Genomic DNA, 12,421 nt, shown 5'->3' on the forward strand with positions numbered 1-12,421 from the left:
TAACTCCTCAAGCTCATGCAAATATAAAATCAAATGGCATAGAGCAAACTCTCCACTCTCAAATGACTTCAAAAGCAAACTTCAATGCAGGCAAAGCTAGAGTCATCAAAAGAACTCAGAATCAATCCTATATCAATCATCAGAAAGGCCTCAGAATTTGCGGAATGACAGCAAGGCTTTGACAAGCCATTCAGTCCCGAAAGATGGTATTTTTTCAACTGATCTCATCACAGGCCAGACACCATCTATCCAAAACCTCAATTCAAACGAAAAAAGAACAATATTTTTCAAAGAAAGACAGCCACCATTCGAGATGGCGAAAGAATGTATGTCTCATGGCCAGTCCCAAGAGGTAAAGGCAGCGATGCTGCTCCACAAGGCGATGGAATATGAGACCACCTGCCCGCGGAGAAGCTCCCCCTCCCCCCAAGAGGAGGGCCGGGGAGCTCCATCAACGCCGGCAGGCTTTCGTCTGTGACGTTCGCTTATGGACTATGCAAGCACGAGAAATAGCTTGCCCCAACAGCAGCAGCAAGGGACGTTTGAGTTGAATCCCCCGTCACGTAAATTCACAAAAACTTCAAAACCCAAATGAAAAAAATGCAAAAACTAATCGACTTCTTAGCAACCTCGAAGAAAAAACCCTAACTTTCATATACCACGCTTAAAAACGCATCCGGGCATCCAGCACGCTCGAAATTTAGCAAACCCAATCGGGATTTCAACCAAAAGAGAAACTCTAGACAGATAAAAACGGAAACTTTTGACTATCGATGCATCAATCTGATATGGAAAACGCATTCAGGCATTCAGCACCCTCGAAATTAGCAAACCGAATCTGAATTCACGAAACCAATCGAAGAAATCATGACATGAAAAACCGAAACTTTCGACTATATCGATGGATGAATGTACGTCTCATGGCCAGTCCACAGAGGTAAAGGCGGCGACGCCGCTACAGAAGGCAATGGAATATGAGACGCGCCGCCCGGCGGAGGAGCGCTCCCCGGAGGGAGGACCGTCGACGCCCAGGCGGGCATCGATCTGCGACGTTGGCTTCCGGAATCTGCAAACACGGGGATCCGTTTGCTCCGGTATGTGGGAAAGCCGAGGACTTCCTCGCAGAAGTCCCCCGTCGATTCGATTGAATCGAAAGCGAAGGGCGGAACCTGGAGATCTCGAGGAGGATCGGCGGCGGACGAGAAGGTTGCGGTGGTTCTGCAAAACCCTAGAGATGGAGGAGGATCTGGAGAAAGGGAAGGGTTTATGGTGGGTATATATAGAGGTACGAGCTTGGATCTGAGCCGTCGGATGGGGAAGAGATCGGGCGGCTAGAAAGGGGCGGTTTCTCCGTGAATTTATATATTATTTTGCTTTTGGTGTGTTTTTTTCCTCTCAACGCTGATTTGTTTCTCCTTTTTAAGCCCCATTTGTTTTGCGGGGCGTTTGGTTGACTTAGAAATTGATATTCTCTTTAAAAAATCATAAATTATTTTCCAAAAATACTACTAGATTTAGTTAAACCCAAAACTCTACTCTACGCTTAATCATAGAAAACTTGATGGTAGTTCTTGGGTCCCCAACGTTTGGGATCAAGTTTCCAATGTCCTTTGAGATCGAGCCTAGGAGCTTACTGCAGGTCCGTCAAGCTCAGGCTTGAAGCCTTGGTGCCTCGGGCCCAGGCTCACAAGGGTTGTGCACTAATTCTTGACTTGGGCTTGAGACCTTAGTTAATGAAACATTCGTTCATATAAAAATATCTTTTTGAAAAATTGATTTTTAATTTTCTATTTCTTTTTTTCTCCTTATGAAATGATTGACAATACTCAAGCTCACTAAATTCCAACAAGCTCGTGCTCACCAGATTGCTGAGCTCAAGGCTTGGTCAATTGCCGTAAGCTTGAGGAGGTGGTGATGAGCTTGAAGCTCAACCTCGCTAGAGCTCAACCTTGCTAAATCTAGCGAGGTGGAGCCTTGCCTGAGGTGGGCAACCTCGTCCCTTACCCATGGTCAATCGTTGGGCAATACCATGGTCGGCCACAATCAAGGAAGATGGAAAAAGAGAAAAAAAAATAAAAATGAAGAAAAACAATTAAAAATTAATTTTTTAGTAGTTTTCCTTGGAAAAATATGACCAAATGACATAAATATTTTTTAGTTCATTTTTAAATTTTTGCCAAGCATCAAAATATATTGTCATTTTTCTAAAAATGATTTTTTGCAAAATATCTTTAAAAATATCCCATTTTCTGTCTGCAAAACAAACTGAGTACAAATTAGGATTTTTATTACCCAATGGTAATAGCAAATCCATTTTCTAGTGAAATTAGAAAGCTGAAAAACATTTTGAGAATTTCTTTGATGATCTATATTTTGCAAGTAAAGCACATCGAGTGTCAATTTGATTGGAATTTCTTTTGTTTCATACATAACCACTGACTTTAGATTAGATTTCAATTCTGCCACAAATTTGTTTGGTCTCATAAAAAGTACCAATGTTATGTTAGGACCCTGACTGTAGCCCAACCAATCCGACACATTTCATTTGTACATTTCTCTCTAACGGCATCATCGGACGACTACTTGACAAAGACAAGGTGTGGACCCTTACCCAAAGTTCGTGCTTTTTAATGAAATAGAAAAAGTTTCGGTCAAAATTAACACTCAACTAAAATTTGTGCTTTTTTGGTATCAAAATTGAGACCCTATGTAAATTAGCATTTTTCATGAGATAAAAAACATTCGAGCCAAAAATTGAGATCCAACCTTTGGTTTGTTTTTTAATATCAACTAAAATTTGTGGTAATGGACCATGAAAAATTTTTTATGAGATAAAAACATTCTAACCTTGGTTTGTTTTTTAGAATGATTCAACACCACATTTTTTTGTGCGTGGGCCGGTGGAGACACCGGTCGGCTCTAAACAACATTTGGGGTCATAGATATTACAACTCTCACAGCTCAAATCAGCAGCCTGGACTCGGTATAAAATGGAGGAGAGAGCATGTAATGTAATCATTCAAGTCGTGTATATCATACTGCAATTCACGACCAAGGCGATCTGAACCGAAACAAAGCCGTTTTCAAGTCAGCAGGAATAATGCAAAACTTCTGAACTTTTCAAATGAGAAGAACAGCTCATGAATGATCCACATTCTCAACTGACCCAATTGCATATTCCTAATGATATTTCAGAGAGGAAGTATATGAAAAGCCATAACCTGTAGCCCTGACCCAATGAAAGAATAGAAGTAAGCTACCTAAACAGTTTTTCCTAGTACTGTGCATTCCTATTTGTCAAGGAGAGACTTGGCCAACACTGTAAGCATCAGGCTGTTCTATCATCCAAAGTTTTGCATTATTCCTGCCATAAAAAGTCCTGGAAAAGGGAACAAAAGATTAGGACGAGCCTGGGCTCCGCGAATGCATTTTGAGTCAGATAACAAGAAATGAAACTGACAGCATCAACAGATGCCTTGATAAAGACAGAACCTTGGACAGACAGCAACCTCTAAAACCAAAGTTAGGAATTAAAAAAAACAAAAAATAGATGCCAAGCAGTGAAAGTTTCTAGAAGTCATTATCGGACATGCAGTTTCAAATTTTGCAGAAGTGATGAATGACTACAAAATTTCAATGTATCATCTCTAGGAACAAAGTGCACAGAACACCAACATCACATGCCGACTAACCTCATGTGAATGATTATAATAGACATCAAATACTTCGGAACAAAAGGGCAGGATAAGGACTTGATAATTCAACAATTGTTAGAATTTACTAACTTCAAGTGCCAATTTTTTAATAACCCAGGATCTTGTTTTGGTTATATTCACTACACTCAAGTCCTATCCTAAGAATAGTTGCAATACAGAAAACTTACAATAACTACTCTCTAGCTTCCACCACTTCCATAGAAGAATCAAGCAGAACAGAAAATCAACTAATTCATCTTTTCTGGCCAAGAAACTCCCCTCGATTATCAATCCTGCAACAAAAATTCAGAAAGAACTTGCTCATACCGGATCAAGCTAAAACAGTAGTCAACAACTCCAAATGAAGGTTGGAAGAGAATTGGCTGCACATAATTACCATTAGAACATGGTATGACTCAAAGTCGAGTCATTCATGATTTCCATCTGAGCAGTTTTTATCTTCAATTGCAACATTGTCACTTGACATTTTTGTCATTTTATCCCCATTTGGCTGAACCTCTCCAACTTCTGGCTTCTGTTGCCCTGTACCACATGCATGGAAAAAAGTTAAGCCACATGAAATACTGATTATTCTTATTTCCCACTTTCCAAAGTATAAACGTCCACATGGGTGAAGCTATAGGATTGTAGATTATGCATTAGCTGAGAGTACATGTATGTGTATGCACCTTGTGTTTCATCATGGTGGTTCTTCTCAGAAGCTTCATTTGGCGCAGAATTAGCTGTCCGAGCGAGCCGTTTGAGACGATTTAGACGTACTCCTGTCGTTGATTTACCTGAAACAAATGCCAAGATATCAAACAAAAACTTACAGCTTCCATTTCTAGAATTTATCACAAGACTCATAATTGTCATCTCTAGAACTATACAGACTAGCACCACAGCTGCAGCATCCTAAAGAGCAACTTATATGACATCTCTAAAATTTGTCACAAACTCTACTTGGCATACCTATCAGAAAAACAGCCAGACTAGAAAAAGAATTAACATAATTAACTTACAATTAGCCTCTGTAGTTCCTTTCAGGATGAGATTTGCTACAATAGGGATATTACTGCTAGTAAGCTCACCCAAGGGACGCTTTAAGGATCGTGCAAAATGCTTAACGTGAATTAGACGCAACCTTTTCTGAATTTTAGCTAAATCATAAGTAAGAGACTCTGTGCCTGCAAAAGTGAATCAAGAAATAGTTGTAACAATCCAGGACAAATACTAGTACTTTAGCAGGATTAACCACGACTAATAACCTATTCACAGCAGCTATACATGGTGAAATCTATTGGTGAACAGAAAAGTACACACCACCGTTGGACCTCAAGCTTTCAGCACTGATGTTTTGAAGAACTTGATTAAATCCTGCAGGATCAGCACGATCATATTGCGCAGTAAATTGCGAAACAGAATGATCCATCTGTCTATCGTTTCTTCCGGTATTTCCATGTTCAATAGCTGTATCCGTTTGGCCAGATTGATGATCCGATCCCTGATTTTTTCTCTCCCTCCGGAGCTGATAATTCCTGCGGCGTCTAGCAAGATGCTTCTCCTTCTGTTCATGAGTCATAGACTGTCTCCTTTGCCTATCACGCATCCGGCGCCGTTCTCTCTCTTGTTCCCTTCGCGTTCTATGCAAAGTAGCTAATCTCTCTGTTAAATCTTCCATAGCCATGCCTATCATTCACACGACTCACGTCCCACGCTCCGTAATTACTCCTCTACATTTGGCTAAGATCTACTCACGGTATGAAGAGAAGACACATGTCATTATGAGCAACAACACGACCCAGAAGCAAGTTGATCAAATGGTAATGCCCCCTACCCCAACACACACAAAAACACTCACTACCCACGCATCACAGCATCTAAACCTCGACCGAAAACCAAAAACACCAAAGTAGTACAGACCCAATTCCCATCCATACATAAGCACAATTCAGCTTGCAAATTAGAATCAAACCCACATACATACAAAGCTGATTCACGAGAACTAAAAATAAAAACGACAGCTTGTCACTGGACGCAGCTGTTTCGAAGTCACTGATGCTCCCACAGAAGCAAAGCGACAATCAGGAGGAGCAATCAACGGAAAACGACAAATTCCCGCAAATGCCAACCCAAACCATTTCCATTTCTCGCCCGAAATCGCTCCCCACAAAGCTCGGACCAGCAGACAGAACACCCAAATCGACGTCCCCAGAGGTGGGAACGCCCGCCGACCCAACACCCAACGCCGGGATCGCGACCGACGGAATGCCGTAGCAAACCAACACCACAAGAATCGGCAAAAAGATCGAATTTTTACAGGGATTTTACCGCGATTCCGGGGCGAGGGAGGGGATCGAGCCGCAAGATTCATCTGGGTCGTGCACGTTTACCATGGAAGAGCGAACCCAATTCGAATTTCGAACCGAGAGAGACGCGAACGGCGATGGCGATGGCGGAGGTGATGGTGATGATGATGATGGCGGATGGCGGATGGCAGAGTGAAGGCTGGTTTTTTCTTTCCTTTTTCATGCGAAAGTTCACGCCTTTAAAGAACAGGGGCCGAAACTTGAAAAGGAGCGTTTCGGGTTTCGCGGCAACTGACGAATTGGTCATCGACACGTATTTGCTCAGTCTTTGAGATTTTTTTTTTTTAAATTACTTTGGTTTTAATGTTAAGAATTTTATTATTATTATTATTATAAAAATGGATTATTCCTTTTTTTTTAACTAGTGGTTTTTGTGACTCTCGATCCGAAACGTGAGAAGGATTGGACCTGACTGAGTGGTCTCCTCCGCAAAATGATGTCTCTAGATCTTCTTGAAGGCATGATGCCGTCAATTTTGGCTATTGATTTTGAGGTCCGTCAAATCTACTCTATGGTTATATGAGACTAATTTATTTATGTATCGGTCTAAACATAAGCAACTTGCGATGAGATGAAAATATATTTGAATACCAACATTCTCACCCTGACTTTGATAGTAATGAAGGCAAATAATTTGACCTGTTGTCGGCACAACTTGTGGTTCCCCCATCCTTGGAAGGTTTCGAATTGAACCCATAACCTAGTTATAAGCAATTCCAATTAGAGACATGTACAAATCCCAATATTTGATATAACCAATCAAGTTAGGTATATTTCTCTCATGAATAGTATCATCATGATGTGAAAGATTTCCTTTTTTTGGTGCATCATACATTGGACTAGATAGATTGAATTAGTTTGGGTTTTTGTCAATTTTATGAAGTCTTGATATATATGAGTGCCATTGATCACTTGCAAGGTATATGCCGGTATCAATTTCCAATTGATTGATTACATATAACATATAGAAATCAATTCATTCAAACCACAATTTTTTTTTTTTTTTGTTTGTTTAATTGTAGCACAAAGAGATGTATCCATCGTATGGCTCGACATGGGAGCTCATAGTTAGGCCAATCATGGGCTAGAGGCCCATGAGCCTGGCCAGGCCTGCCTATGGCCCAAAGACAAATTTGCATCGACATGGGCGTCTAGTTATAAATCCCATTCTTGCTAACTTTGAGCGTGGTCTGACCAATCTCAAAGTTTAAGTTTTTTTAATTGATGAGTGGCTCTGGACAACAAGTTAGGCCCGATCCAAGGAATTGATCTGGGCCGCCAATAATTACCTTTAGTACTCTACTCAATGGTCATAACTAAATACTCTACTCAATGGTCATAACTAATTGATGAGAGGGCCTGCTTTTTCCTCTCTCCCTCTTAACATTTCAGCCCAATTTCAACCATATCTTCTAGTGATGAGTTCTAGCTAGCACTTCGTTTTCTCCAGTTTCAATCCATAAAATTTTACTTGGTGGATGTTCTTGTGCGATTAGATCATTCAATATGTCTACAAAATCAGCTGCATTAGGTAGGTCACTGTCGCTTCAGAGTCGAAGTTTCACGCGTGATGTTCCACGCACCCTTTTTTTCTATTCGATTGATGAGGATAGGATTGTTCTACGCCGATGTCCTTTTCGAGTCCATTAATTGATATGATATAAAATCTAATTTATGAAAGCTCATCTCCACGGACTTAAATCTATGCCAAGTTGCAAAGAATATACAAGTTCAATTTGTTGCCTTGTCATGAATTGCAATTAGCTCGCCCGCGAGCGCAAACTTCTCGAAGACTTTCTTGGATAGAACTCTCATACAAAGAAGAGTCAACCTTTGACCGAGCTCAATTTTACAAGAGGAAACCATGCCCATCACTAATCAAATACAATTCAGACCTTTTCAAGTCAAAGGAAAAAAGGGTCGTGGTGATCATTAGTAGGGGTGGGTTCCGGAGTTGAAACCTAGAACCTACCCTATTATAATCAATTCTCAGTTTTTGGACCTTGGAACTTGCTTTGTTTGCTTGGAATTGATTTTGGAACCTGCCCTGTTTTTCTAATCCAATTCCAGAGTTTATTTGAGAACTTGTTTTATTTTTTAGTTCATTTTTTTTATGGCAAAATCATATGAGAAATGAGTAACAAAACGATTTAAAGTAGAAAATGAACAACGAAAATCCTAATATGCCAAAAACAATAATTCAAAAGATGAATACATAGTAACGTAAAATTATAAATGATAAAAAGTTCAAACACGTAATATAAAACATAAAATTATAAAACTCCATTTTCCATTCATCCATAAAAATTTAAGGGAAGAGGAAAGACTAGTGAGGAGTTTTGACGAAGGTCAAAGGATGAAGGAGTGCTGAGGTTAGAATTTAGAGGAAGAAGAAATAAAGGTTTTGGCTTTTTAGCTTATAAAATCGATTTCAAAACCGAATCCAAATTAGGGCGGTCTAGTCCGGTTCTTGGGTGGGTATCCACTTAGAATCTATTTCCAAACTAGTTACAACCCATTCCAAAAATTCAGAACCTGTTCCTAGATCGATTCAAATGGGAACTGATTCCTGGACCTATTTTATGGGTGGTCTGGTCTAGTTTTGAGGTAGAACCGGTTTGGTTGTATACCCCTAATCATTAGAGAGATTGATCATCATTTTTATGAGAGTTTGGTACCTTAATCACGTCTCTCTTGTGCTCTACCAATTAACTTTAGAACATAACATACACTTATTTTGCAAAAAAAAAAAAAAAAAAAAAACGAAAGATTTGAAAAATATCGTTTAGAAAATAATTGCTTATATCATTTGAAGAAATTTATTAATGAAAAATGCTTATATTGTTGACAATAATTTATAACATATCTGTGAATGATGAAATTTTTTTTCCTTCATTCTTTTTTGCAAGTGATAAATTTAATAGAAAAGCAGTTTTGCAAACTATTTATTTTCTACCAAACAAATAAAGTATTGGATTACAAAGGCTTTAAAGAAAATTTATAAGGTACTACAATGCAACTAAACCCTACAAATTATGTAGACTCCGTTCGTTTCGCAGGAAACGAATGATTTATAAAACATTTTCTTAAAAATGGATTGACTACATCGCTTAAAATAATTAGCTAACGAAAACCCTTCTTCTTTTTTATGGCCGACAATAATTTATATGTAAGTATTTTCATGGATGACGAGTTTCTTTTATTTATTTTTTGTAAGTGATATAAGTCATAATTTTAAGGAAAATATTTTTCACGCCACTCATTTTATTTGGAACAAACGCGCCCTTGAATAGCTTCATGATGTGAGTCAACTTGCAGCACGCAATAATGGAATTCCAAATGAAAGACTAAGTATTGCAGCACTCAAGTTTGCGCCTCTCCAACTCCTTTCTACATTTTTCGTTTTACTAGTTCTTTTTTTGGGTTTTGAAAGTCAATTTCTTTGACACCTTATCCTATTTGATTGGAAACGTTTCGTGAAAAGTATTGCGCAGTTCTTTAAGACTATGAAAATGAAAATTACGGTGTGCTTTTCAAAGCGGAATTAATTTGTCTTTGTCATGATTAAAAATTGGGTCAATGCCATTAAAAATACCAAACTAGTACTCCTAAGACACTTTTATTCTTAATATATTATTCATCTTATATAAAATTTCAAATTAGTACTTAATGGTATATCTACCTCAACCTAACCTCTTTTTACAAAAAAACTTCCGAACTTGTAGCTAACCCATATATACCCTTTGCTACAATATATGCTTGTCAATATACGTAAATTTTCTACATTAGATTTGTCATTCTCCATGTTTGATTCATCTTGCAGTCACCTATCACGAGTGTTTTACATGTGTGCATTTTAACAATACATTGGATGGAATGTTAACAAAGGGTAGATAAAGGGCAAGTGTATCACAAGGTACCAATCAAAATTCAAGGTACCAATCAAAATTCTTAGTTGGTATTAATTTTTAAAAATTTATGGAGGCGTTCTAGGGTTTTATCATCTGTCATTTCGCAAGAACAACAAAAACATTAAATGGCCCACGACAAAACGTTTTGAAGAAGTCTTCCATTGAGGGCCATTTCCTTTGAATTCTAGAGCAACATCTCAGGTCAAGGCGACTTTAAGACATCCTTTGATTTGTAGTGAAATGAAAGATGCAACTGGGTAGGTCACACTCACATTGTCTAACTTTTAAGCTTTTAAGTCTTCAAATCTTGTCATGTATCGGAGATTTCTAAAAGTGCAATAGGATTAAAGTAATGTTGCTTGAGACATCTTTCTTCCTTTTTTTTTTTTTTTTTCTGTTCCTATTATTTTTAAAAGAGATTCATGAATGCGAGATGGATTATTTTAGGCCGTCCTTCGCTCATCATTACGTTGTAAATTGATAGATCAAATTATCAATTTGCCTGAATACATATTATCTAGCATCGATGACAATCGATGACCGTGAAGATTTTATTGGAAGGAAAAACCTTTTCTTATTCATAACATAAAAGAGTTACCAAAAAGAAGAAAAAGAAACCTACCACTTTTTCAATACTTTCTACTTTACAACTAACGTTGCGTGTGATCAAGACCAAGAGCGAGGTGACTTGGAAAAGCGAAAAATTGTGATTCCAAGGCCAAGTTAAAGAATATTGGCTGCATAGTGACTCACAGTGAGGAGCCGAGACTTTTTCTATAGTGGCTCTACTTCTCTTGCGAAAAACGATTTATTTAGAAAACACTTTTTAAAAAATGATTGTTTTTTTTTTTGTGCCGAATAAACCGCTTTGGCCGACCACCGTCACGTAAACCCTCGGGTGACGCTAGCCCAAGACCCACCACCAGGGCGCTACGCATAATACACCTAATGGTCTGCTAACCTCTCTGCAACTTGCGTTGCAGGGGCTTCGAACACCTGACATTTCCCTTCAAAGGCAAGAGCCTATCCAGAAGAGCCACCACGGCCGGTGGTTTTAAAAAATGATTGTTCGTATTGTTTAAAACAATCAGTCAATAAAAAATATTTTCGCTATCGAAATTATTTATTTCTGAACATTTTCGTGAGTGGTGAATATATTTCTCGTTTACTATTTTTGCAGGTGATATGGGTAATCATTTTGGGGAAAATGCTTCTCAAATCATTCGTTTTTCACGGAACAACACGCTAAATCAAAAACTATGCACTTTTTTTTTTTCGAACTTTTTTTACTTGCTAACATTAGCCCTAACATATAAACCAAGAGAATAGTCCACTTGGAGGTGGCTTGCTGCATCGTCCGACCTAAAGTAGTGGCCTAATTTTTTTGGATGGAAATGACATGGAAGGTGCTTATTATCCCACGTCATCACACCATTGGTCAATAATAAAAATTGGAGCGCCAATCCGCGAACAACGCGGGCAGCTTCCTCGGGCCGTGCCTTCGCGCAGGGTAAACGCGGTCCCCGACAAATGCCCCCGCGGTTGGGCGGAAATCACGAGACTGCCATTTGACGCACCCCACCCGCACGTCCTGTGCGACTTTGATTTGACTCGCACGTGTTCTTCGCACCTTACTTAATTAAATAAATGTATATATAAAAGATAAAGTCACTAGTGGCTTCCAACTACTACACGATATGCGCGTTGGACCAAAAGTAGCCAGCAGTTCTCCGGATCTGAACACGGTGGAAAATAATGGTAAATCGCCCCTCAAATTTTGCGGCGGCAAAATCAATGAGTCACCGATATTTATTATTGTTAGTACCACAAAAAAAAATTCAAATTGATAGACGCGTAATTCATTTTCATATTATGAAAAATTACAACTTGGTACTCCTGTGCCATATTTTCGATTGTTATTATGTACTTTGAATATCCTTATGTGAAAAATCCTGAACTAGTATAATTATGACAAATTTATTTTCCGTTTTGTACTTTTGAATGTCCTTATGAATTGCACAATATTTTTTAGGGCTAATATTATGAATAATCATAAACCGGTATAATTATGATAAATTTATTTTCCGTTTATTTCTATTAATTTTTTTTGTCAAATTACTGAGTTGAATGATATGCGATAACTGATAGGTGTACCAATTTGGAATTTTACTTTTTGTTTGTCACATTTGTACCAATTTGTGATTTTTTATGGTATTAATACAATCTAACAAAATTAACGGATAATAAATTTGTCACAAATATACCAATTCAAAATTTTGATGATAAAAAAATTAGTTTAGAATGAATTTTTACAAGTATACTAATTCGAGATTTTTTATAGTTAAAAAATTAGTTTGAAATAAATTTATTATAAATATACTAGTTTGAGGTGTTTTTGTGGTATTAATCATATTTACTACCCTTTGAAAAGAATATGATAAATATT

At 38.0% G+C, this 12,421-nt stretch overlaps 1 protein-coding gene and 1 non-coding gene across 5 annotated transcripts; both read right to left on the minus strand.

The window, feature by feature from the left end:
- Positions 1 to 145: 145 nt before the first annotated feature.
- LOC120294184 lies at positions 146 to 237 on the minus strand. The gene has a single exon (XR_005551675.1). It is a non-coding gene; the product is annotated as a small nucleolar RNA SNORD96 family (small nucleolar RNA).
- A 2,770-nt stretch (positions 238 to 3,007) lies between these two features.
- On the minus strand, positions 3,008 to 6,229 carry LOC104445611. 4 transcript variants are annotated; one of them, XR_005550733.1, is made up of 7 exons: positions 6,027 to 6,229; positions 5,019 to 5,338; positions 4,718 to 4,882; positions 4,385 to 4,492; positions 4,093 to 4,238; positions 3,884 to 3,988; positions 3,008 to 3,379 (listed from the first exon to the last, which is right to left on the minus strand). XR_005550733.1 is itself a non-coding variant. In XM_039311804.1 (6 exons), exons 1-5 carry the CDS (start codon positions 6,089 to 6,091, stop codon positions 4,123 to 4,125), a joined length of 774 nt encoding a protein of 257 aa, XP_039167738.1. In that variant the 5' UTR covers positions 6,092 to 6,229; the 3' UTR covers positions 3,740 to 3,988; positions 4,093 to 4,122. The 4 variants fall into 4 exon arrangements, 1 of the variants encoding a protein (XP_039167738.1); XR_005550734.1 differs by having other exon boundaries at positions 5,019 to 5,351; positions 6,027 to 6,228; XR_005550735.1 differs by having other exon boundaries at positions 5,019 to 5,445; positions 6,027 to 6,228.
- Between the last annotated feature and the right edge of the window lie 6,192 nt (positions 6,230 to 12,421).

Source organism: Eucalyptus grandis, chromosome 5 (assembly GCF_016545825.1).
Source record: "Eucalyptus grandis isolate ANBG69807.140 chromosome 5, ASM1654582v1, whole genome shotgun sequence".
In the NCBI taxonomy this organism is placed as follows: Eukaryota; Viridiplantae; Streptophyta; class Magnoliopsida; order Myrtales; family Myrtaceae; genus Eucalyptus; species Eucalyptus grandis.